This window comes from Neopsephotus bourkii, unplaced genomic scaffold (genome assembly GCF_033783945.1).
Source record: "Neopsephotus bourkii isolate Nb327-2 ecotype Australia unplaced genomic scaffold, CSIRO-AGI_Nbou_v1 NB_1530, whole genome shotgun sequence".
Taxonomy (NCBI): Eukaryota; Metazoa; Chordata; class Aves; order Psittaciformes; family Psittacidae; genus Neopsephotus; species Neopsephotus bourkii.
Genome location: NW_026902006.1, coordinates 439396 through 467140, shown reverse-complemented (window position 1 = coordinate 467140; position 27745 = coordinate 439396). Strand labels below are relative to the sequence as shown.

General features: G+C 43.0%; 1 protein-coding gene across 2 annotated transcripts in view; it reads left to right on the top strand.

The window, feature by feature from the left end:
- The first annotated feature begins 264 nt into the window (after window positions 1–264).
- Window positions 265–27745, top strand: part of GRIN3A (glutamate ionotropic receptor NMDA type subunit 3A) — a 73991-nt gene continuing 46510 nt past the window's right edge. For both annotated transcript variants that reach the window (XM_061370282.1, XM_061370281.1), the window contains exon 1: window positions 265–1020. In XM_061370282.1, the coding sequence (XP_061226266.1) occupies window positions 304–1020 (717 nt within the window). In that variant the 5' untranslated portion in view covers window positions 265–303. The remainder of the gene's footprint in view (window positions 1021–27745) is intronic.

Below are 27745 nucleotides of genomic sequence, written 5' to 3'. Positions count from 1 at the left end.
CGGGCAGCTTTGCAAGGAACCCAAACTGCGGCGGAGAGCGGGGAAGGGCCGCCTCGTAGGGGAGAGTCCCGCTTCTCCCAGAGCAGCCGGGCAACGCGGGCACCCAGCCGGAGGATCGCAGCAGGGAAGCCGTGCCGGCGGCTGCGGGGTACCGCCCCGGCGCCGGGCGGCTCCAGCCCCGCGGGTCCGCGGTGGGCGGGCCCGGGGGCCGAACCCTCTCTACAGCCCCGGGGCGGGAGCGAGGCGGCGGCCCCATGGGCGGCGGCGGGGCTGGCTCTGCGCGGGGGCCGCCCGCCGCGGCTGATGCCGCTGCCGCTGCCGGCCGCCCGCGGGGTGGCTGAGGCGGGTGGAGGGGCTGGGGCCGGGGGAGGCGGCGGGCGGCTCCCGGCCATGTGGCGGCCAGGGGTCCGCGGGCTCCTGGGCTGGGCGTGCCTGCTGCTCCTGCCGCCCTGTGCCCTGGTGCTGGTGGCGGTGCCCGGCTCCGCGTCCCACCCGCAGCCCTGCCAGATCCTGCGGCGCATCGGGCACACCGTCAGGGTGGGGGCCACCCACCTGCAGCCCCGCTCCGCCGCTTGGCCCGTGGAGGCGGCGGGATGGAGGAGGGCGAGCGGCAGCCCCGAAGGGGTGATCGCAGCGGGGCCCCGGAGCAGTTGGCCGGGGGGCGGCGGGGAGCGGCGGCTGCCCCCCTCGCCGCGGGACGCGCTGCTGCTGGCTGTGGCGAACCTCAACAGAGTGGCCGGGCTGCTGCCCTACAACCTGTCCCTGGAGGTGGTGATGGCGATCGAGGCGGGGCTGGGCGACCTGCCCCTCTTCCCCTTCTCTTCCCCCAGTGCCTCCTGGAGCAACGACCCCCTCTCCTTCCTGCAGAGCCTCTGCCACACAGTGGTTGTGCAGGGGGTCTCCGCCATCCTTGCCTTCCCGCAAAGCCGCGGGGAGATGCTAGAGCTGGACTTCATCTCGGCGGCGCTGCGCATACCCGTCGTCAGCATCGTGCTGAGCGAGTTCCATCGGCGGAGTCCGGTAAGGCGCAGGGGAGTACGCGGGGAGGCGGGCAGGACTGCCCCCGCAATAGGGGCAGGGAGCGCGGTGTTCGCTGCGGAGGCGGCACCCGCACCCGGTTCTCTGCGGGGAAGGGTCCTCGGTCCGGCCGGTGTCTGGTTGGGACGTGGAGGACGTGGGAGCTGGGTAGCGGCCGGGATGCAGAGGGACCCTGCCCGACCCCTGCCCGGGAAGAAGCCCTCTGACTCTGGGGCCGTCGGAATCGCTTTTCTCTCCTTTCCCTCCTCCTGTATCGTCTCCCTTGTTGGCCCTTCCTCTGAGCCCTGCGGTAGAGGGGAGAAGCATCCTTTCTGTGGAAAGGAACAGCTTGGTGGCAAAAGCTAAGTAGTGAGCCTGAAGTCATACGCTGCGTTAAGTTGTAGACTTGAGAGGAGAAGCGGTGACCAAGATACATACTGGTGAGAAGCTGCTTTTCTTTTGGTCCTGCGCTTACCTTTTGGAGAAGGACATGCTTTGCAGACAAAAAAAAAAAAAAAAAAAGAAAGAAAAAAGAAAAAAAGGTTGTTATCAAAAAATTGGGAAAGAAAAAATAAAAATGTAAGGCTAAACCCAGCATTCAGGGTGTTTACTGAATTTATCACTGGTCTAAATGCTGCGCTGTCATTGTGTGTGGGCAGTGTAGGTTGTTCACCAGGTGACACTACTTGGGCAAGTTATTCACTGTAACTTGACTGCATTGAGCTCTCTAAAGCATTAGGATTTTCTTTACTTGTAGCTCATGCATTGTTGCTAGATAAGATTTTTGCTAAATCTAATTGCCTAAAATACTAGAAACTAAATTCTGACAGTATCTCTGTGTGTTAGTGTAGCTAAAATAGTAAAAACTAATGACTGTCTTAGGCACAAATAGTAGTACTATCTAACAGGAGCTAAACTTTCTGTTACACAGAGATGGCAATTGTCATGGTGTAGATCCAGCCAGTAACTCAGCACCATGCAGCAGTTCACTCACCCACCTCCATGCGGGAGGAGAATTGAAAGTATGTAAACCCTATGGGTTGAGATGAGAACAGCCCAATAACTAAAGTATAAGACAAAACTACTACTAATAATGATAACAATAATGATAAGGGAAATGAGGAGAGAATATAAAACTAAAAGGGAAAAGAAAAAAATAGCTATGATCACAAGTGATGCACAATACAGTTGCTCACCACCTGCCGACTGATATCCACCCCAACCCTAGCAGTGATCTGGGCCTTCTGGGTGACTCCCCCCAGTTTATATACTGGGCATGACATGCTGTGATATGGAATACCCCTTTGGCTACTTTGGGTCAGGTGTCCTGTCTCTGCGTCCTCCTGGCTTTCTGCCCCTCTTCACTAGCAGAGTATGAGAGACTGAAAAGTCCTTGATCAGGGTAAGCATTACTTAGCAACAGCTAAAATATTGGTGCGTTATCAGCACTGTTCTCAGACTAAAGCCAAAGCACAGCACTGCACCAGCTACTAAGAGGGAGAAAAATAACAGTTACAGCTGAACCTGGGACAACAACTTACTGTTACACACTCTGGAAAAGGTGACAATTCAGTATTTTGCAAATGTGTGGTTGATACCAGTAATCATCTTCAGGCCAAAGAACTGGAAGAAAATGCTCTAGTCTGCGTGACCCATGCAAAGGAAAACATGAATGAAATGGCAGAACCTGCCATGTAAATAGCCAGGAGAAGTAACTGTTTTGTATAAAAAGAGGTAGCTCAAGGTTACCCTCAAAATGTAATCAGAACATAAGGATTACCAATGATTTTACTTTGCAAAAGTAAATGCAAAACCCTGCCTGGATCACCATTGGACTTCTGTATTTTTCGTGTTAGATTGTTATAGAAAAGTTAGGAAAAGAAAGTCTGTGCTAGGCAGCTCTTAGTCTGTAACTGAAGGTGTATGACTGCTGTATGCTGGTCTGAAGTCTTGACAGTTTTCTCTACCTCAGCAAAATTCATGTAACTCAGGTTTCTCTAGATTTGTGCAGAAACTCAAGGGTAATCAGTGCCACTGAATGCCACGTTTGATGCAAATTGGGTGCCGGTAGCACCCAAGTTTTCACAGCTACATCTACCAGTTTTGCAACTACACTTTGCAGTTGCGATGGAGTCAGTAGGAAAAGTTCCCTGAAGACCAGATCCTAAGCCCAGCACTGTATTGCAATGCCTGTTAAAAACTGAAATATTTTCTCTTTCATCTTAGAGATGAGTCTACCTTGATGACACAAGATGTGTTAAACCCATATAGCACAGGTTAGAGCCATTGCTCCTTTCCACAAACTTCAAAGCTTTTGTTTAACTTTCAGATTGCTCTCAATGGGGGATCAATCTATCCAAATCAGGACTTTGTTTTTTAAGCAAACATTTAATTGTCATTGTCTCCAGTGACAGTGAAACCAGTGCTGGCATTGAACCTGTGCTGAAGAGAGTCCAGGTTTGGGGTTTTTTTTTTCAGATGAGCTAAAAAAAACCAAAACCAAAACCAAAAAAACTCTTCAAGGCTCTATGGATTTAAAAATCCCTCAGTCTTACTTAAAGGCCAGCAGGTAATACAAGTGTATTAGTCTCTCAAGATGGCTTGTAGAGCCTGACATCTTTCTGAACACTCTGTTTCATACCTTCACTCAATAAATACCATTTTAAGCCTAACGCTGGAGGCAGCACTCTTGACTTCAGCAGTCTTACCTCACATACTTTCCAGAGTTACAGGATTTTCAACAGCATCTTGAACCTGGGGAATCTGAGAGATACTTACCTCAGCACCCTCTGGTGTGTTACTGCCTGCTGTAGGCAAGTATTTTGTCACCTACAATCCCATGCAAGCACTGGCATAAAATGAATATGCCATGGACTTCACACCTTCCTGGTTTAATGGCCCTGGAGCTACAGACTGGCACTTTTAGAGAAAGTGAGTGTAAATGACATCTTTACAGGTGAGACAGATTTTGCTGATAAGGCCCAGCATGCAGTTTTCCAGAGAAGAGTCAGAAGAAAACTCAGTCAAGAAGAACTTCTGAGATCTAACCCTGCTTCTGAAATGTGAAGCGTCAGCCTCCCTGGGGACACCCTTCCCACTGATACTTTGCCAGAGCAATTTTCCCTCGCCCCCCAGAACTACTGCTGCATGCTTTTGGGAGCTGCCAACTGTTAGCTTTCTTCCAGGCAGACCCAAAACTTTCTTGCCCTTGAAGATCACTGCCCACTGTCTGCCATATGAGGAATATGGCAAGCATGCTAATGAACTTAACATTTGCTAGATGCCATCTCAAGCTGCTTTACCTTAGCATTCACAATTTTTGTTAGGTTTGTTTTTAATGTAGTAACATCTAACAAGTTCTCATTTTCCACATTATGTGAGGACAAAAACATACACATACAGTTTGTACTGCTGCTGAATGTTTCCATCATCACTTCATACAGAACTTTCTTATAAGCGTGTTGATTTTTGAGCAAATCTTCCCTAATGTGGCAAAAAGCAATACTTAAAAGATAAATATCCAGAATTGAAATATGTTTCAATAATGATGGCTGTTGCCTCTGTGACATTTGATGATAACACTTCAAATATGTAAGATTGAGAGGAAATCCACATTGGCACAGCTGGGCAATGATAGTCGTGTAGATACCTAGTGTGTTCGAGTGTCTTTAAAAGTATGCTTCTCATTAAATTATACTCTCCTGAAGTAAAAAAAAAAAAAAAAAACGGAAAAGGACTATAGTCTTCCTCCATGACAATTAACAATCACAAGGCAACAGCCATCACAAAGTGCGGTACTGCATTTGTTCTGTTACAAGCAACAGCTTTCGAGGGAGGCTCATTATTGTGAGTGGCAAAATGCACATGTGGCTTGGACGCTACACAGGGTAAAATGCAACATCTTTCATTTTCATATGTATATGGAATTTAATGACTAACATATACTGACAATAAATCCAGATGCTGTTATGACGTAAAAAAAAGCTGTTTACTTTTTTGAGTTTACTGTCAGCCTTGTAAATCTTCATGCTCTTGGTAAACAAAAGTAACAATTTAACACTAAAATTCAGCAAGCAAAAACCCACTGGATTTCTTCACTACTAACACAAATTCAAATTGCAGCTTTGACAGCTCGTTATTTTGGAGACAGCAACTCAAGAGCACTGATGCCATTGAGGCAGGGCTTGTCATATTACATAGGTTTGTTCTTTCATTCCAAGACTGCCAGCATCATTAATAATTTTCCCAGGGATTGTACAGGGAAAAGATCCATGCAACATGAGCCATAAATACAGTGATATCACTTCTAGTACAACAGTTCAGAGCCATGAGTCTGAGAAGGATAGCCCATAATATCCATTTTATATATGATATTATCAGAAGCACAGGGGAGATCATGTTTGCAGGAGCATTATCTGAACTTCAGAATTTAGGGAGTATTTTCAGTGAGTTTCAGATAAATCAGTACTTTTGATGTCTTTTGTCACAAAAAAGAATCTTTTCAAAGCAATGAAACAGAATAAAGTACATCTGAATAATCGGTGCCTGCATAGCTAGTCTGTGCTTTATCTGGTTTCCTGAGGAGCTGAAATTGCAGCACCACTGATTACTGCCAAGACTTCAGAGAGGGTCAAAAGAATAAATAAGTCAGAGTTTTAGGTTAAACAGTGAATTCCCTGGTGAAGTAGCAAGCTCAGCCTCAGAAGAGATGCTGTAAAAAGAAACTGACGATTAATTTTTGGTTTGCTTTTAAAGGGATTATGCTTTCTCCTTAAAACAGCTTTATAGTGTGTGTGTAGATATATATATATGTAGATAGATAGATAGATAGATTTAGATACAGATATAGGTAGATATATCTCAAACCACCGTGAGTGGGAAATTGTACATCTTTCCCTTCAGAAAACAGCCAGGAATATCACTGTGTGTATGGTGTCCCAGGGAGTAATACTGACATGCCAGACACCTGCACCAATGAGGGCAGGCAGAAATTACAGCAAGGGAATGGAGATGTGGAAAAGCTTCTGTCCAGCTAAACGCCCCAAAATGCTTTTTCTCCTTCTTCAAGCCAGAATTGCACTTTTGCATAAAACATGGGTTTGGTCATCCGAGAAAAAAAAGGTTTTAAAAATCCCATTTTCCAGAAGAGACTGCAAAACACACGCTGAGCTGTATGCTCTGGTAATTCAAACTATCATTGCTAGCCTGACATAGTCCAAATGTTGAAGTTTGTACTCATAGTCACTGTGTAGATGAGGAATATCTATTAAATCTTTCCCTGTGATCACCAACCCTTCTCACCTCACACTGCATAAATGATACATATGGCATGTACCTTTTTTTTGGGCACTGCAAGAGGGTTTATGGAAGGTGCCTTGAGGGAAAAAAGGATAGAAATTAAAAGGATGTGCAAACAGATGTTCAGTTGCTTCTCTTTCAGCTAAAGGTCTCTGTTCGGTTTTGCTCATAGCGAGCTTTTGAAACTTGGACAGTTTAGGCCTCTGATCTTCTATGAAGTGAGAATTCTTTTACATTGCTGGCTAATGTAAAAAAGCTTTGTGTAAGGTTTTTCTCTGTAGCCAAGTGTCCTATACAGTCATTAATTCTTTTAAACACAGATTTCAGGGGCATAACTACATTATGCTGGCAGCGTTGTGGTCCTAGCATCATGTGAGAGGTCTCCTGTCTTAAAAAGCAATTAGGTGGTATCTAGTAACTGATCCAATTTTCTGCCTCTGACATGCTTTTCCCACTATCATATGTTGTCCTCAGGTGGTTATTTTGAGAGAAGTTTTACTTGTGCTTCTGTGCTGTGTTGGACATCATTGTCAGCTGTGAAAGTACCAGTTTTCGTAGTTGACTTACGTTGTCAGCTAAAGCCAATCTGTTATCTTTAAATTGATAAATTATGTGTGTTGACGGGAAAGGAGGCCGTGTTTATATTCTTGTCTGTGGTCAGAAAGCTGTTAAGTTTTGTGAAAGTGATGTTGGCATAACATTTGGGAGCTCATTGGCACCTTCTATGTTTTGTGGGTTTTTTTCACCTTGTTTAATGCTCAGGGACTGTTTTCTCTGTGTGTTGCATGCTTGATAACACAAGAAGTCATCCTTGTCGACTAACTTTTTTAAGGATAGTTCCCCTATCAACAAGTTTTGCATACTCAGAAGCATGGGACAATGAAAAGTTAAAAAAGAAAAATGAGTATTTCTTTATCCCAGTTACAGTTTTAAGAAGAATTAAATTCATGATGACTTCAAAAGACCCTTTTCAGAATGCAGGAAACTGGTGAGGGTATTTTGGCTTTCAGTTCTGTCCTCTGGATCCTTAATTTCAACATCCCATTGAAACAGAAAGAACCAGAACTCTGACGGAATGAAATTTTCTAAGGATCACCTTTTAGTTCTCTGTCCAACCCCTCTCCTTTGGAAGAAAGGCCCTGTCCTGCCACTGGGCTTTTGAAATTAAGGGAACTTGCAGCTTAGAATGTTTTAGCATGCTGTATGGTACATATATACAGCATTTTGAGGTGTTAGAATTTGTTTTGTTGCTTATGAAGGAGCAAATTTTGGAGGTGAAAAAGTGTTTTTAGGCATATTAGTTCAAGACTTTGAAGTTGTATGAATTATTAAAAAGTTGTTTAATATTCCTTGCCACCCAAGTCTCAGTGAAATTTTACAGCAGGGCTCTTACTTGATCTCCTTTAAGTTTCTTCAGCACTTAGCTTAGCGGTCATAAAGGTGTTCTTATTTTACAGTATTTGTAATTCGTAATGTAAGTTGTAAGGCTTGGTTTGCACATCTACCCTTCACAGCATTATTCACCATCCATAATTTTCTGTACATTTTTTTTTCCTCGCAATTATTACTTAAAGAAATGTTGGAGATGTCACAGTTTGAATGTCTGATTGTTTCATACTTAGGGGGTTATAAATGCTGTAGTCTATGAAACTGGATGGTACAGCATTATTTGAAATACATTCTTCATTTGGGTGACTTCAAGTCAAGACTGAGCAAACTATCTCAAAATGAACAAGGGATTATTACCTAGGTTTAGAATGTGCAGTGAGTCTGTAATTATTTAAGGTATCTGACTCTGGGAATCCTTAGATAAAATTATGCCAATGATCACTTTGTTCTTGAAGTACATCCAGTTCTGTCAAGTTTTATCAAATCACTTTGTAAACTTTATGAGTTGTGTTATTTTCAGTTACATCAATTCCCTTTGAAAAAGGTGGTGAAGAGTTAAGATTTAGGAAAGGAGTAGAGAGAAGGTGATTCTTACAGTTAAATACTATACTAGTAGGCATTTGCTGTGTAAATGGTAACAAATATCTATATTGAATTGACACTAAAACTCAAAAGCAAAGATACCTGCTTTGTAGTTTGATACGCATTTGTGTATTAGTCTCCTTCCTTGCTGTACTCATCATACTAGATCCTGGAGGAAATATCTGAGCTGGATAGTAGCAAGATTTTCTTATTCCTTACCCTGTGCTTCTTCTCTGCAGAAAAAGCTATGTTAACACAGAATTTAATACCATACGTGATGTTTTGGTTTTTATTTTTTGCTATTCTGTGTTCACAAAGCAAAGTCTTACTGAATGCATAGCCTAGAAGAGGTCTTTCATAATACACTGCACAAGCTCATGTTGGTAATGAGTGATTGAAGTATGAGAGCGTTGAATTGTTGTTTTTTAGTGAATGACACGTATTATCAGAAGAAACACCAAAGAATATTTACCTTTTTTTCAGTAAGTAAAAATTAAAATTTGGCCAAAGGAAAGACACATTTAAAGATAATTTGCTCATAGGTACTATATGAATACAAAAGTTATGGTACCAAGCAGATTACTAACAAAGAAAACACTCTAGAAATATGAACTGGGGTGTTCAGTGTAACTTGCCCCAAGAAGTTTTCCACAAAAGTCAGAGAAAGCACCCCATCTTTCCACTAAAATGAAAGCAGAGTTATGGAAATTAGAAAACAGCCAAGAATCTTGTCATGCTATATGCTGTTCAGTTTAATGCTTGCAATTAAATTCAAAGACTATTTAGAAATATTCTCATCTGGGATGCATTTAATGATTTGCTTACTATAGGCTCATGAAATACTGAAAAATCGCAGTTTAGGTTGTGTTGAACTTAGTTACAATTTTAAGCCATCAAATAACATATCTATCTTATGTGTTCTATTCTTTTCCTCTGTGGATTTTCATGTAATGTTTTGATGTGAAAGAAATCCAGTCATAGTATGGCTAGAATTTATGTATTTAGTATAATTAGCAGAAAATTGGAAAAAAACCCACAGTTTCTTTTAAAAATCTAGATTTGTCTTTCAAAGAAGAATCAAGTTATATATTCATGGTCCTGTAGGTATTACTGAAGGGCTTCTAAGCAGGTGAAGGATCAGCTTTTCAGTCTGATTGAGTGAGAGAGTATACTGAATCTCACTGCAATAGCAGAGTTTATTCTGGATAATTGCAGAGTTTATTCTGAATAGCTGAAAGGAGCAATAGAAAAGAGAGGTGAGAGACCAAAAAAAGGAAGCAAGAAAACTAAAAACATAAATATCAGTGGCACAGGGAAAGAGAAGGAGAAAGTAAACTGAACTGAGAAGAAAAGGTGCCCTTCTTTGTCTGTCTTTTTGGTGATTTCAGAAGCATAAAAACAAGGGAGCTGAATTTTGCATGAAAGCACTGTACAAAGAGTTGGGATCACCAACCACAGAGTGAAAGAGCTTGACAAAGTCAGGGTTGAATTAACAGGGCTGTCTTGATCCCTGGCTAAGGACAGTTACTTCCAGTGAGTAATCCTTCCCCAAAAAATAGTGCAGACCTCCCAGGAAACTGCTAAGCCAACATGTAGGAGAGGAACAGAGATTAGATCAAATGTAGATAGCGGTTTATTGCAGCTGCGAGAGGAGCTTCTTGTAAAGGGTCTGAGGCCTTGGTGTGGGTATGTGTAATTAGTGGAAGCCTTTTTTCCTCCTTGGTGCTGAGAATTATAGGAAAAGAGACACACGTGGGTATGTCAGGGCTTGATCCCACCTGATGCTCCATCACCTTGGGTCAGACATCTTCTCAGCATTTCAGAGTGCCAGGAGACAGACCAAGGTCACTTGGATGCATGCAGCAATGTACCAGCAGGTACTCAAAAGGGATTTCCCAATAAAGGGGAATAAGTTCAGGGACAGTGGCTTTAGGATTGCAGCTTTGGACATCCGTGACTGTTTTTCACTTGTGGTCTGGCCCTGAAGGTCTCTACATTTTCCCAAATCAGCTCTACATTTTCCCAAATCCCAATCAGCTGAGTTTGTTCTTACCACCATGGAGAGAGGATGTGCAGATGGTGGAAGAAACAGAAAAACCGGGAGAAGGATCTAAGCTTGAGTAGGCAGCAACGATAGATGATTCATTTATTAAGGGAGTCACTGTTGAGCAAAGCCATTTGTGCAAGGGACTCCTTGTGAGTGTGACTAAGAAGTTCACAATCTGGCCCCAAGTGCTTCACAGCTGTCACATCAAACAACTAACATTACTCTTGGTAATTATAGAGAACTGCATGAAGAACTCGGTAGGGACTTGATAGCGTGTCATACCACAACTGCAATAAACCACAGTAATGGTTACATGCGGCCTTTGCAGGACACAGCAGCGAAATTTTTATGTGCAGCTAGCCTTGGGACTGTAACTATAGACAGGATTTCAAAACATAACTATTCACGCTGTATCATTTCCTAATAACATAATACAGTACAACTGTTCACAAGCATTTTGCATCCCTGTAGCATATATATGCCTTGTTGGTGTATGCAGAAAGCATGTATGTACTGCTGCTTTGCTAGAAGCTATACCTATCTCTGCAAGGTATTGAGCGCATTACCAGCAGGTTGAGAGATGATGCTGGACCTCTTGGATGCGCCCTGCTGCACAGAGTCTCCCTTGCAGGAGTGATGAGCTGGGAGAGCTGTCAGGAGCTGACTGGAAGGTTTCCACTTCACGCCTTTTTGAAAAGACCTGGTGTGCACTGTGCTGGCTAATTAACTTTTATCTAAAATGTTTCAGTCACCTGAATCTGCATGGCTTCAGGCAGCAGATGGGGAGGTGGAGAAGGATAGGGAGAAGAGTGAAGGTGAATACAGCTGCCACTAAAGCACAGTAACTGAGGAAATTACTGTGATCATTTGATTGTTATTATTATACAGAAGAAATCAAATGTTAAGGAATTCAGAAGCAGGCAGCATTTTTATCTTTTTTTGTATTTTTATTACTTTGTCTTCCCCAGCTTTCATCTGTGATGATCGTTTCCAAGGCCTGTTTTACAATGTGGAAAGTATTTGAAATGCATTATAAAAATCTATAAATATGCTGCACGGGCATATTTTAAACTTTTAGTATTTCCCTAAAGGGATGCTATTCTACGTCTAGCTTTTTTAACACTGTGAGGGAAATGATTGCCCTAGCTGCTCGTAAGGCATTTTACAAGGCATTCTAACTTAAGACAGAGCTAAAAGATGAGATAGATCTTCAAGCATAAACTGAGATTTTAAAAATGAAGTTTTGCATTTGTTGCAAGGAAAGAACTATTAGACATAGCAATTAATAGCCAGAAAGAGCAGCTGTATTATGCACCAGGCTTTCTCAGTGATGCTACCGATAAAGCAGTTACATTACAGTCATCTTAATAGTGTACTCAGTCAAACCAGCTTAAAAAGATTTTTTTTCTTTTTTTGCAAATCAGATGAAAAGTCATTGAGTTCACAGTCTGATAATTTTCCAGTGCTATTTTAGATGAAAGCATAATTATTTATCACTTTCTCAGCATATAAGGCTTACTCATATATAACAGCTCCTTGTAGGAGCACAGTTTTTTCTATGAATTTACTGTATTCAATATAAGCATTAGAATGTGGGAAAAATAGATCAAACCTTTACCTGGAACTGACAGCTACCTTCTTTCAAGCGTGTACTGGTACTGTGATTTACATTTTCTTAGTACACTAATGTCATGGAGTTTTTATTTCTATATTGGAAGGGCAGTCGTGAAAAAGTGAAAAAGCTACGTGCCTGGGTTTCTTCTGTTTAAATTGCCTTGACGCAAATGAGGGTGAATAGTTGAACCACAAAGTATTAACTATTTTTGGTTTAAGCTTTGAGACATGAAAACTTCAGACATCATTGCATTGTGTTGTACTTGCCAAAAAGGAGTTTCCAGGAGCTTATTCTTATTTTCAGAGTACAAAATCAAGTAAAACTTTGGAGGAAGGCTCTGCTTTTCTGCCATCTTTCTTTCCCAGTCATCCAGCAAGCACACTGCATGCACCAGTAACATTTAGTGCTATTTCATTGCTCCCGGACCACAAAAGGAGTTGGTGTGGTGCTGTATGATCCCTATATCCCCTCTTTGTTACCGGTTACACAAAACAGAATGCACTGCCTGGTGTGGCACACAGATGATCTGCTGCTGTTGGCAGCTACCTTCTGGGGACACAGAGGGGCAGCTCATGCCAAACTTTCACTGGCATCTACTGCAGAGCTAATGAGGGGTGAAATGATAAAGCACAGCATCAGTGTTTGTTCCTCAGAGATTTGGGGGTAGAAAAAACCACCACATACTAATCACCTCTTTGAAAGTTCATATCACCATGTATCAGCATAGAAATAGGCTGGATAGACTGGTATAGTTAATGATACTCTTGTGGCCTCTGATTAGATCTTGCATCAGCAGTCCAAAGAGAGAAGCCAAAATTGCGATTATTCAGTCATCCTTATCATCATCTTTTATACATGAATTATTTACATAGTGCAGAGTACTTACACAGCTGTTAATTAAATCCTGTTTTTTTCATTCAGTTATACCCTTAACGTCTCTTTACACCTTCTAATGATATTTATTTCACATTCATTATGCCATATTTTGCTTAGTGTTGTCTTTCATTGTATAAATAGAAAATCATTCAGTGCAGAATGCTTGTGGGAAATGATTCCTCATACTGAGTTTCTTTTGAGAGAGAGATGGTTATCAGTTTGTTTAGATATTTGATTTAGATATATTTTAGATACCATCTGTTTAGAATATGGATGCCCAGAATCCCCAAGCACCCTCAGGTTGGGTTTTTTTTTCAGCTACACCATTTTCTACCTACTTATTCATTTTCATGTGACATGCTCATTTCACCTGTACTTAATCTTGCCCATTGGTCTTTGTTCTGATGCCCTGTATTCCACAGTAGGATAATACAGATCCTTGAATCTTGACTCCAGAAAAATACTGCAAGGCTCTATTGTGATACAAATGATCAGCAACATAAATTGCTCATCACTCACTGTTCGTCACATTCTCTGAAGAGCACCAAAAATAAGACACTTATTTATAAATAGCTCAGGCTGCTAGATTCCAGTGAAACTCAAATTCATATCTTCCTACCATTTTGACAGTGCATATAAATATGTAACATGTAGTTGTGTGAAAGTTAGCTGTGCTGCAATGTCCTCCTTGGGCATTCACAACCCTTACAGGTTTACAGCAAAGAATAAATTGCAAATTGAGACTTGTGGTGGGATGCAGCATACCACATGTTTAGCATAAGAAAGATGCTTTTCTTGACACAGAATGGGAGCTTGTTGTCTATGTCATACAGCTCTTGTATTCCTCCCCAGAAGTGTAATTTAAGAGGAAAATGAAGTGAGAATTCACAGTGAATAATACATCTGATAACCACAGAACTTTTCTTCTGCCTGAAAACCACCTGAAATTTGTGGAACAAACATGAACAATGTAAGCATTGGGAATAACTGCATCCCAAAGCCTGCCAAAACATGTATGAAAGGGCTTCCTTCTACTGCACTGGCTTTGAATAGGAACCAGCTTGAGATACAGGTTTGGTTGTTTGGCTGAGGTGCATGATTGTTTTTGTCTTCCAATCTGATATAAACAGGAATTGGTGATACACATGGAAGCTGGAACTTGCAAATACTGAAAGTGTTTGGTTTTGCTATTCATTTTCTATGAGCTTTTGTCCAAGTGTAATTTGACTGCCGAAATGTTCATGAAAAGCAAATGTTGATGAGAACAAGAACAGCTGAAGTGAATAATTTCATTCATGTGAGTATCTATGTCGTTTCTGACGTAGTTGACATCATTATAAAAACCAAAGTAATATATTCATAATTCCTGTTCATGTAAGTGTAATACAGCTTTGCTTAGGATGAGGAACTAGTCCAACAAGATCTGTGGCTTACAATATTAAAACTATATTAATAAGCAAACTTAGTGCTTCTATCAGCTTTTAAATTTTACCTGACTTTGCCTTATTGTCACTTGAGAGTTCCCTTAACTTAAAAATTTATAGAAGGCCATTCACTGACTAAGATCAAGAATAATTCAGACAATTCATCTTTTTTTGAATCCATATTATGCCAGCACTGTGAGAGCAACTACCTGAAATAAGGATGGAGTGAGAAGGTAGCTGAGCTCTTCTCCCAAGTAACAAGTGATAGGACAAGAGGAAATGGCCTCAACCTGCAAGAGGGGAAGTTTAGACAGGATATTAGAAACAATTTCTTCACTGAAAAGGTAACCAGGCATTGGAACAGGCTGCCCAGGGAAGTGGTGTAATCACTGTCCCTGGAAGTGTTCAAAAATCACATAGAAGAGGCCTGTAGTGACATGGTTTAGTGGGGGACTTGGCAGTCCTGAGGTAACGGTTGGGCTTGATGATTTTACAGGTCTTTTCCAACCTCATTGATTCAGTTGTTCTGTGCGTGTCTTCTGAGAAACATACAAATTTAGTACAATCTTATTAGAGAATAGTAAGTAGCAAAATTGCTTATTACTATCAATAAGAGGGTGGGAAATAAGTATGCATCTGACCACTGAACAGGGGACTCAAATGGGAAATTCAGTCTTCTCCAACACAGTTAAAAACATATAGGAAAATGCCCAGGCCTGAGTATCAGAATAGTTACCAGTCTACTAGTACAGGCATAGAGAAGTCCAGCTGAATTTCCCTGCTTTGTCAGAAGCTTTCTCTGGAAGGTTAAATGTTGCCCAAGGCTGTCACAATCAGCAGTAACCCGTTGCCTGTCTGTAAATGGTGGTCTGATTCTACATGCGCATTTGACCACTACCCAGTGTAACAACGGTGGCCACTGGAGCTGTTGTGTGGTGTTGCAGCATCCATCCTTTTTAAGAGTTTTAGTGGCAAGAGGAAGAATCAGCCAAGCCAGAGAGCAGGTTCCCTGCTGTGCACAAAATCTGTTCTTCGCAGAGGAATTCACTTGATCTGAGCAGTGCTTCCAGTCACACAGTATGGGCCACACCAACGCTGCCTTCCATTGCCTTCACAGTGATCTTAGACAGCGTTGTTCCAGCAGCCTTCACACCTCTTTGCCTGGTGTTCCCCACACATGGTTTAGCAGTCCACATGTGTGTCAATTAATATGTTCAAGCATGCATAAAATCTTTAGTCATTTTAAGAGTGGTCTCTAAATGTTGCTCATCATTCAGGAGAGAAAAGCAAACATTTCAACAAAAGATCCTGCTTTCTGTGGGTGACTCTCACCTTTATTCTCAGAGCTGGCTGGCTGTTTCACTCCAATTTATTAATAATACGTCCTGGTGTTTCATGTGGTACCTGATAAAGATTTTTAAGCAGGGAATTTTACATAATATTTCAGTTCCCTTGCTTAGACGGGGAAGTGCAGCCTCTGTATTGTTGCAAAATACCAAACAATATTACAGCAAAATTCAGACCTTCCAGTTTTTTACTTTCCTTACTTCCATCCAGTCCACTGAAATGTGTAAAAGTGTAATTTATCTTCTGGAAAACTGATGAAGACTTGCAATCAAGTGCTAGAATCACGTAAAGAGAGCAAACTGAAATGGGGAAAGAATTAAAAATACATTTCTATTTCTTCACGGAGAATGCATTTTTTTGTGATATTTTTGTTGTTTTTGTAGGTTCTCTCTCCCTGAAGCAGTACTGTTTCCTGCAGAGAGAGACAGCAGCTTTGATTGTATGTTCTTGCCAGACTCATAGGAGCGATGGTCTGTCATCACTTCCTTCCAGGTTGTCTGGGGGAATTAGATACTCCTCTGCAACACTTCCCCTTGTTCAGAGAGTTAAAAAGAATCAGCAGCACCAGAAATAGTCGATGTGTATTCCTCGTCCCCAGGCTTGGTTCAACAGACTCTGCAGAGTCATTGCGGATTATTTGCATGGAAATAGATAGACGCAAACATCTTGCTGAGATTAGTGAGACATGACGCTTTCATAAGCGCATATCCATGTTGAACTCCCAGGGCACACTTCATTTTCACTGGTTCTTACCCTCTCCTTTAAGAGGATACAATCACCCACTCAAGAAGCAGAAATAGTACATGACTAACTATGTCACAGAACAAATGATTAACGCTAAGTAGTTTGTGCTAGCTGTTTGCAAACAATCCATGTGCCAACAATTATGCTGAAGCAATTTTGTGAATACCTAACTCAATGTATTTTGCATAACTCAAGGCTGGCTCCCAAATCATTAAACTCATAACTTCTGTCTGGTTTGTTAAATTCATAAATAGCATCATTTCTTCTAGTCCATGGAACTGGTAGTGCTAGGCTTGGCTGTGATGTTAGTTTGTAATGCTGGACTGGCAAAGGCTGTAGGAAGGATGGTGAATGAGGTGCCATTTAAAGCAAGTCAGCTGCTGTGGTTTTAGAGTTTACAAGCCACAAAGTGCACCAGAGGGCAGTTGTATTCAGACAGGTTCATTAATACATCTGATATTTTCAGATTTGCAGCTACACCAATAAGATGTTATTTGCCTCAGCTGCGTCCAGCCTACCTACAGGGATCTTGGTCTGGCTGCCGGACTACATCAAAACACTCACAGAGTTTGTTATCAGGAGCTGAGGGCATCGTCATCAGCTGCTGTCACTCATCAGCTACCTGCTGATGTCAGGATTAAAGAGCTGGCCTAGAGAGAGCATAGCATCTATATGCATCATGATGTGGGCCAGGGCAGGAAAAGCTGAGCAGGAAGAAAATGCCTTGTATGTCTGTAGGAAGCTGAAGCACAGACAAGAGCTTGTTGATTCATTTGGTCTGGAGTATCTGAGAGCCTTTTGTGCATCCCTAGCAGATCCTAAAGTACAAAGCTCTTAAAAAATAAATTGAATACCCAATGTACTTGGGTAATTGGTACTTTGCAATGGGCATAGTGGCTTTCAGTTGTCACAGAGTTGCACAAACCCTAAGTAACTTTAAGGAGGAGATATATTTTAAAAGAGGGGGATACAGAAGCAGTGGAAATGACAAGGAATTTCAGCAGAAAAGGTACAGCCAGTATCAAAAAGAAAACTAGATTTGTAAAGGCCTTTCCCCTCATTTCCATGCTTCAAAGCATTTTTCTCATGAGTAACATCCAGCCTGTTAAGTTGTTGCTACTGCTTTCGTTATTTTCTCATGAACAGCCCCTTGGCAGATTAATAGGGCAAACCCTATTAATCTGCCACAACAGTTTTTTCCCTTTCCCCTTCCAGAAAAGTAACATAGCATTACAGATAAGGTTTTGTGTAAACAGGTAGGATTAAATACTTTATTTACAATGAAGTACATTTGGTATTTAATTCCATCACAACAATTTATCCAGCTATTGTTTTTTTCCATAAGGTTAATAGTATATTAAGCTTCCCCACCACCAAACTGCTAGTAAGAGCAGTGCACTGAGTTATTTTTGTCCATCTGCTGCTGAGTTTCTCATTAACAAGAGAAGGTCCTGTATTTCTTTGATATGTATAGATTTCCTTTTTTTTTTTAACTCTGTGCAGTTTATGCAGCTCTCCAGCACCACTAGCAGTGTCGTGCTGGCCTCTGTTGCAGAGCTTGCCCCCAGGCTGTGCACTGAGCACTAGTGGCATAACAAAAAGGAAGGGAAGGCTGTAAGGCAAAAAGCTCTCTTTTCATGGTAGAGCTGCTGTGCCCAGGGCAATTATTGGGATCCATTGCCACCAGTAGTCGTTTATCCATACAGTGCTTATATGCAATTGCAGCAAGAACGGGAAGGCTGGTGAGCTTCTCCTGATAGTGTGATACTGGGACCAGCCACACTTGCCACAGGTAGAGCCAGAGGAAAAGAGAATTACATTCATCTGTCCAGTGCTGGTGTCCTGTGATTAGTGTTAGCTTCTGGCGAGGGATGGTGTCAGACAGCAATATGAATCTTCAGTACAGCCAGATGGTCCCATCAAGCATGGCATGCTGCTTTTCCTAGTTTGTACAGTCACATACTTGTCTCTGTTCTGTGCCCCCTCTCACATACATATGGTTGGACACAGTACTTGAAACCTGTGATCTATCAAATTACCTCCACAGAGCCCAAACACAGTACAAAGGAATGATAATAACTATAATTCATATTTTATAGTGATTTACAAGCTCTGTGCAATCACTTGATTGTTGATCTAAGTGTCCCAAGCTAGGTGCAGAGGAAGAGAAAACCTGGTATCAGTAATCTAGACAAGTATTTCTGCATAATAGTGAGATGATGGTATTGTGTATTTTCTGTCAAGAATTTAGAGGAAAGCAGAAGTTTGAGTCACAACTAGGAGCTGTAAATATTCACTCAACGATCTTTTATATTATAAATCAAAGGATGAAAGAGGCATAGGTGGTGATTTTTGATAGGCTCTCCCAACCCTCTTCACAATACTTGCTGTAAGCCACTTTCTGGTCTCTGAAGTACCTACTGCAGTAAGGTCTTGTTTCGTATCTCTGTACCCAGGACTCTTCTGGAATACAATGAGTAATTAGTAAGTTGATTATCCACTTAAAAATAATGAGGAAGTCATATTGTCCAAATGCTTGCAGACCTGCTGTCCTGATGAGACAAGTAGTGGGATGGGTAACACTAGTCTGGACAGACAGACCAGTGCACTGTGAGTATTGCAATGGAAAAAATGCCCAAATTATTTAACAGTAACCCATAAAATAAAACGCTTTTTGTTACTTTCCACATTCTTTATCTATTGTTTAGCTGTGTGTAGCACTGGAAGGAATGGGAGATTTGAGGCCTAGATTCTGCTTCTGGCAAAATCTTGGTATATTCTCCGAGACCTGTGACCTATTTCTTTTTTTGTTTTCTTTTTTCCACTGTGACCCCTCCCTGTGTAAAAGGGTGTGAAGTATTTACCTTGCTATAAGCCTTAACATGAGCAGAAACATGGAGAGCAATTTCACAAAGAAGTAAGAAGCCTGGCCCTGATGGGGTGGTGATGTGTGCCTCCAGGGATGCTGTGGAGGGGCTTATCCCCATTTTACAGAGAGGGGTTTGCTCGAAAACAAGAGACAACAGAAGGCAGGGATTTTAAGCCATATAGCTTGTTTTTTGTGTTTGACAACCAGCCAGAGCCCCTTTCTCCTCCTCCTCCTCCTTCTCTCTCTGTGTGCCTTGGTAACGGGCTCTGCACAGTCACACACTTTGTGGGTAGATGCTATGTGCTTTGTTGGAAACTCAAATGATTTCGCTTTTGGGGGCGTGAGGTAGGCACCTCCTGATTACAGGATCAGCCTTATTCTGTGTTTTGCATGCCCAGAAAAGCAATTTGCAAACTCTGCTGCAAACTTCAAAATTGTATAGTTGGGTTTTTTTGGGGAGTGGGTTTGTTTGTTTGCTTTTTATTGACAGGTATTAGGATTGGGAAAGAAAAGTGGGGAGCAGTGATTAAAAAATTATAGTGAACATAAGGCATTAAGCTTTGCTGCATTTTCAAAAGACAGATTCTTTTCCTCTGTTGAAAAATAGTAAATCTGCAGCCAAGGAGCTAACAAACATCAATCACACCCCCAAGTTTGTTTATTTCTTCCTCCTGCTGCAACTGCGGATATTGAACGGCACGTACCCTTGAACTGCTTCTTATGCAAACAAACTGCCTCCTGCTGAGGAAAGTAGGTTCCCCACCTGATGCAATTAGTGAAAGGTGCCCAGTGATGTGAGGATGCCTGTGCAGGGTGAGACCCTCCTACCCCAGCCGGTGTGGCAGCATCTCGGACTTCGGGTAGGCAGCAGTGACATTTCACAGCTACTCTAGATGGCATGTCCCAGTGGCTGGGCCCCCCTCTCAGCTCCCTGCCGACTGTGTTTGTTTGTTTCTTTGATTGTTTTTCCTATTTTTTACCCCTGTGCACCCTCTGCTCTGAGAGCCAATTGTAACTCTTCCTTCTAATTTTCCATCTCTCTAATTAAATCGTTGTACTAAATAAGAAATCTCAGGTGAAGATGTTTAAATTCTGTTTCTGATTTAAGTCAAGTAAGTACATACAAGAATTCACCTGGCCTCATTTACTAGAGTTAAGAGATCAGTCTTTGCAAGGTTAATTCTCAGCTTTCTTTCATAAGAGAAATCAGTATAGAACAAAATGCACCTGTAGATAAAATTAATCCTGTGAAACATGCCTGGAGCAAGGCACAGCAGAAGCGGATGTGATGATGAGCTTATGCCAGCTTTCTGAGGAACGGGACATGGGTCAGCATTAATTCTCCCACTGTATATTGCTGTATACAGCTATCATTTCATAACTTCATTAGGCACATGCTTCATAACTTCATGCATAACTTCATGTGGCACAATCTGCGGGTACTTCTCCAACAGGTAGTGACCCATATAGCAGCTAACTTGATCACTGGTCATTGTCCTCGAGGTGCAGCACCCAGTGTCTTGCAGTAGGCAGGGCTGTCCTGTGACTGGAGGTGCTACCTGCAGCAGCACAGCGCTGCGCACCACATTCTCAATCTGTTCTATGGCATTGGCTCAGGATTAACAGGGGAGGTTTTTCTGTTGAATTGCCACTTCCTTCCCCATTTGTCTACAAGATCAAATGACCTAGTTTCAGTCTGCTGAGCTGCAAACACCAGATAGCATTGCACAGCCTGTTTGGAGGCACACAGTCATTTGTAAAAATAATGAGACACAGGGGTACTGTTGCGGGGGGTGTGGGGAATGCAAGTGGTCAGGAAGAGCTGAAGACACTTTCAAGTGGTGCTGGAATTACTGAGTGAAAGCGGTGGTCCACATTTTATTCCTTGCTGAAGATGTTCATGATTAATAAAATCTACTTGGATTAAAAGCTGCATGGGAGATCAGAATGGGCAATAGCTGCTTTTGTAAAACTATTTACCTACGTAACATGAATTATTCTCCATATCCCCCAGTCTTCTCTATACCCCCTCTCCTTATAATCTGTATTTTCTTCCAAAATAAATTTGTTCTTGTTCTGTGAGAATTTGGTTTATGCCTAAAAAGCTAGGTGATACAGAAAGTGTACTCATAGCCTGTTGTACTTGGGAAAAAGTAGCATTTCCTAGTGATACACTGCAACATGTCCGTCTTGCTGTAACAAGGCAAGGATGGGAACGTCATTGTAACAGCTTTTTATGCTGAGGAGCCTGGAAGGAGTGACATGCTAAGGAGTCCGGTGTAAAGCAATGCTTGGCAATGTGCATTGTAATTACAGCCTTGATCACCAAATTCCCTGTCAGCTCTTTAGCTGTGTTAATGGTAGTCCTCAAGAGGAAGGCATCAGAGCAAACACAAGCAGTTAACGTCAACTTTAGAAACCCTTGCTATATGGGAAGCCAAGAATTTATTGTTAGTCTAATTAAAGTCCTAGCAGTTTTGTCAAACTACTATTAGTGGTCCCAATGATGATAACAGGGGCAAATTATCATAGAATCATAGAATAGTTAGGGTTGGAAAGGACTTTAAGATCATCTAGTTCCAAGCCCCCTGCCACTGGCAGGGACACCTCACAGTAAACAATCTCACCCAAGATTTTGTCCAGCTTGGTCTTGAACACTGCCCAGGGATGGAGCATTCACAACTTCCTTGGGCAACCTATTCCAGTGCCTCACCACCCTAACAGGAAAGAATTTCCTCCTTATATCCAATTTAAACTTCCCCTGTTTAAGTTTTAACCCATTACCCCATGTCCTATCACTACAGTCCCTAATGAAGAGTCCCTCCCCAGCACCCCTATAGGCCCCCTTCAGATACTGGAAGGCTGCTATGAGGTCTCCACACAGCCTTTTCTTCTCCAGGCTGAACAGCCCCAACTTTCTCAGCCTATCTTCATAAGGAAGGTGCTCCAGTCCCCTGGTCATCCTCGTGGCCCTTCTCTGGACTTGTTCCAACAGTTCCATGTCCTTTTTACGTTGAGGACACCAGAACTGTACACAGTATTCCAAGTGAGGTCTCATGAGAGAAGAGTAGAGGGGCAGCATCACCTCCTTTGACCTGCTGGTCACGCTCATCTTGATGCAGACCAGGGTACAGTTGGCTTTCTGGGCTAGGAATACACACTGAATATTTCTCATTGACAAACACCCCCAAGTCCTTCTCTGCAGGGCTGCTCTGAATCTCTTCTCCACCCAACCTGTAGCTGTGCCTGGGATTGCTCCGACCCAGGTGTAGGACCTTGCACTTGGCATGGTTAAACTTCATAATGTTGGCATCACGCCCACCTCACAAGCGTGTCAAGGTCCCTGTGGATGGCATTTCTTCCATCCAGTGTATCAAACGAACCACACAGCTTGGTGTCAGTGGCCTCGTGGCCCTTCTCTGGACTTGTTTCAACAGTTCCGTGTCCTTTTTACGTTGAGGACACCAGAATGGTACACAATACTCCAAGTGAGATCTCATGATAGCAGAGTAGAAGGGCAGCATCACCTCCTTCAACCTGCTGGTCACACTCCTTTTGATGCAGCCCAGGATATGGTTGGCTTTCTGGGCTGCAAGCGCACACTGAACCTGGCTCATGTTCATTTTCTCATCGACCAGCACCCCCAAGTCCTTCTCCGCAGGGCTGCTCTGAATCTCTTCTCTGCCCAGCCTGTAGCTGTGCCTGGGACTGCTCCGACCCAGGTGTAGGACCTTGCACTTTTCATGGTTAAACTTCATGAGGTTGCCATCAGCCCACCTCACAAGCGTGTCAAGGTCCCTCTGGATGGCATTCCTTCCCTCCAGCATATCAACCGAACCACACAGCTTGGTGTCATTGGCAAACTTGCTGAAGGTGCACTCCATCCCACTGTCCATGTCAGCGACAAAGATGTTAAACAAGACCGGTCCCAACACCGATCCCTGAGGGACACCACTCGTTACTGGTCTCCAGCCAGACATTGAGCCATTGACCACAACTCTTTGTGTGCGGCCGTCCAGCCAGTTCTTTATCCACCGACTGGTCCATTCATCAAATTGATGTCTCTCCAATTTAGAGACAAGGGTGTCATGTGGGACAGTGTCAAACGCTCTACACAAATCCAGGTAGATGACATCAACTGCTCTATCCGGGTCCATCAGTTCTGTAGCCCCATCATAGAAGGACACCAAATTGGTCAGGCAGGATTTCCCCTTAGTGAAGCCATGCTGGCTGTCACCAAGCACCTTGTTGTTTTTCATGCGCCTTAGCATGCCTTCCAGGAGAATCTGCTCCAAGATTTTGCCAGGCACAGAGGTGAGACTGACTGGTCTGTAATTCCCCGGATCATCCATTTTCCCCTTCTTGAAAATGGGGGTTATATTTCCCTTTTTCCAGTCATTGGGAACTTCACCTGACTGCCATGATTTTTCAAATATGATGGCCAGCGGCTTAGCAACTTCATTTGCCAGCTCCTTCAGGACCCGTGGATGGATTTCATCAGGACCCATGGACTTGTGCACATTCAGATTTTTAAGATGGTCTCGAACCAATTCCTCTCCTACAGTGGGCCCAAGGTCTTCATTCTCACAGTCCCTGCATCTGCCTTCCAAGACTTGGGTGGTGCTGTCAGAGCCTTTGCCAGTGAAGACCGAGGCAAAGAAGTCATTCAGAACCTCAGCCTTCTCCAAATCCTGTGTAGCTAGTTCTCCTGAGAGCTTCCTGAGGGGGCCTACATTCTCCCTAGTCTGTTTTTTATTTGCTATGTACCTGTAGAATCCCTTCCTGTTATCCTTAATATCCCTAGCCAAGTTTAATTCTAACTGGGCCTTAGCTTTCCTAACCTGGTCCCTAGCTTCCCGAACAACATCCCTGTACTCTTCCCAGGCCGCCTGTCCTTGCTTCCACTTTCTATAAGACTCTTTTTTCATTTGAATTTTCCTCAGCAGCTCCTTATCCATCCAAGGAGGTCTCCTGGCCCTCCTGCTGCACTTCCTTCTAGCTGGGATGCAACACTCCTGAGCTTGTAGCAGGTGATCCTTGAATATCAACCAACAGTCTTGAGGCCCCCTGCCCTCTAGGGCTATATCCCATGGAACCTTACTAAGCAGGCTCCTGAAGAGGCCAAAGTCTGCTCTTTTGAAGTCCAGGGCAGTGAGCTTGCTACGGGCTCTTCTCACTGTCCTGAGGATCTCAAATTTGACCATCTCATGGTCACTGCATCCAAGGCTGCCCTGGAGCATCACATATCCAATGAACCCTTCCCTGTTGGTGATCACGAGGTCAAGCATGGCACCTCTCCTTGTCGGCTCCTCTGTTACTTGCAGGAGGAAGTTGTCTGTCACACAACTGAGGAACCTCCGGGATTGCTTGTGCCGGGCCATACCACCCCTCCAACAGATACCAGTGTGGTTGAAGTCACCCATGAGAACAAGGGCCTGTGAGCATGAGGCTTTTTCTGTCTGTCTGTAGAGTGCCTCATCCGCAGGTTCTCCTTGATCAGGCGGGCTGTAACAGATCCCCACAGTAATGTCTCCCATTGCTGTTTTCCCTTTAACCCTGACCCACAAACTCTCTGTTAACTGCTCACCAGTCCCCAGACAGAGTTCCATACTCTCTAGACTATCCCTAACATAAAGGGCAACTCCCGCTGCTGGGCCTGTCTTTTCTAAAAAACCTGTAACCTTCCATTCCAACACTCCAGTCATAGGAGCCATCCCACCATGCTTCTGCAATGCCTATTATACCATACCCCCATAGACGTGCAAACATCTCTAATTCCTCTTGTTTGTTCCCCATGCTGCAGGTGTTTGTATAGAGGCATCTGAGCCGAGCTCCAAATGAAACCAGCTCATTGGCTGGAGCAGCTGGAATATCTCTACATTGCTCCGAGCATTTATTATAGGTGCTGGCAACTGACTGGGAGTGTTGGGATGGAATGATGCCCCCCTCCCCCAACACATCTAGTTTAAAGCCTCCTTGACCACTCTGGCAAGCCTCCTACCAAAACTGCTCTTCCCCTTCTTTATCGGACCAGCTCCACCAGCCCCCGCTAGACCTGGCCTACAAACTTGGGTCCTGTGTTCAAGACACCCAAACCCCTGACTGTGACACCACTTTTTTAACCATTCATTAACCTGACCAATCCTCCTAGCTTTTTTTTAGGTCCTCCCCTGTATCCTGGAGAATAGACGAAAAGACCATCTGAGCTCCAGAGCCCTTAACCACCTCTCCCAGGGCTCTGTAGTCCTTATGTTCCCCAGGCTACTACGATCTATAACCATAGCACCCACATGTATCACCAGAACTGGGTAATAGTCCATGGGGCTTACCAGAGCAGGCAGCCTCTCTGCCACATCCCTGATCCATGCCCCTGGTAGGCAACACACCTGCCTTGAGACCGGGTCAGGCCAACTGATGAGTGCTTCTGTCCCTTTCAAAGTAGAATCCTCTACTACTACTGCAGCCTAATCAGACCTGTATCCTTGATCTAGCATTGTTACTAATCACACTAAAAGACTAGTCAGAGTTCTTCCATTAGACACACACACACAGAGTGCTCTGATAGTTACTTAAATCATTTTATTCAAGTTAAAACAGCATCACTGGTGTGTTACAAGATTTTTTTTACAACAGGGCCTTCCTGCATCAACCTCAGATATTAGGAGTGCCACAACCAAGGAGGCAGATCTCAGCAAGCCCAAATGTCTCTTCCCAGGTGCTACCATGGTTTTGGCTCTGCTGCTGTTAAAAGCTGGATTACTACCTGCCCGCATGAACCAAAAACTGGGGGAAGAAAGCTCTTTCACTATGCGTTGCCTGAATAATACATGTGGGGAAACTCAGACTGTCTGATTTGGGGTTGGTTTGAGACAGAGCCCTTCTGACTGATGGCCAGGATGTGAAAAGCACCAATGTTAGTGAGGTGGAAATGTTTTGTGAGATGCTTTCCTCAACAGAAAAGCACACAAATGCCCCTAGACATTATGCTAAAGAGCTTTGAGATAGTTGATTGCCATCTCTCTGTAAGGAAATAATTAAATTCTTCTAAATACTCTTTTAATAATTTTAATTATTCAGGCTCATAGTGGCATTCAGAGGAACCCCAAAAAGATATGCTTCTATGGAACACCCACTGTATTTGCATCCTTTACAAGTGTGGGAAGACTTGTAATGGGATAACTTGAGATGAACACCAAATGAGAAATTCTGCTCACATGACAGCCTAGATGACGCCAGGCATGAGCAAATGTTACTGCAAAATAACATTAGAGAGAAAGCCCAGGGTAGAGCTAACCAAGACGCTCTTGCTGGCAAGTGCTCACTTACTTGTGACAGCTGATTCCATAACAATGTTGAGCTTCTACAAAACAATACCGTGCAGTAACAAACTGTCCACTGTGGCTAATATTTACACTCAGTATCTCCTGACACGTTTTACCCAAACATTTGCAAGGGCTTTGCAAGCATTGATTACAATACTGTAGCACTTGGGAGCAAGAGCCGCAGACATGGACGCAGCCACCTCTTTCTGCCTTTTACTCTGCTACACAGAGCAGAGGTGGTTCTCTGGAATTTCTCATTGCCATTTTAATGACAGAAGAAGGCCTATCATGGAGAATTAATGCAGCTCTCCCTGATCTATTTGTATTAGTAGCCATCTCCCTTTTTTTAACTATAATGGCAAAGTTCATGAAGGAAGGAAGAACTGTTTTGGTTCTTGGCATCTCTATGAAACATTTTTTGTCAAACTTTATGTGTTGTATTATTTTTGTCCTCCTTGAGCAAAGAACACCTTTGAAGTTTTTGAGGGAGTGTTGCTTGTGATAATTTGTAAGTGACTGTGAAAATAAATAATGGGTCTACTTTCCAAGAACATCTGAAAGTTGATATTTTATATTGCATCTTTGACCTTGTAGAGAGCTGTATGTATTCAGATTAATTTGGTGTATTTGGATGTAGGCATTACAGATGCTAAGCAACCTGAAGTTGTGACTGGTCTAACAAGAGAAACCATTTTCAGACAAATCTAACTCTTGTGTTTTTGTGGTGTTTCAAATACATATCCAGTGCCTTTTTAGGATCTGCTTAGGAGAGTTGCCTGGATGGATGCCAGGCTTCTTTTGCTGCAGGAATCAGAATAGCACTGGCTGGTCTAATATGTCTTTTGTCTTTTCAACCACCTGCAAAAAACAGCCTTTAGAGTGGGGACTTACCCTATTTCAGATTACAGTCTTGGTCAAACGGATGTATATGTAGAGACAGATGTGCAAGACAGGAAAAAAGATGAATTCATGAAATCATCCTCCTCTTTTTGGGCCAAAGCAGATGTGGGATTTTCTTCCCCAGAGTACAAAAGCTGCAGAATGGATTTTGAGACGAAAACCTGGATGCTTCACTCTCTGCTGCGGGAACCTCTGGGTATGTGGCCTCTTGGCCACATTCTCTACTGTGAGCAGAGTAGGTCTCACTGCAGCCTGGAGGTGGACATGCTAGAGCACACACACATTTCTTCTGTTGTTGGCAGGTGAACCGTACAG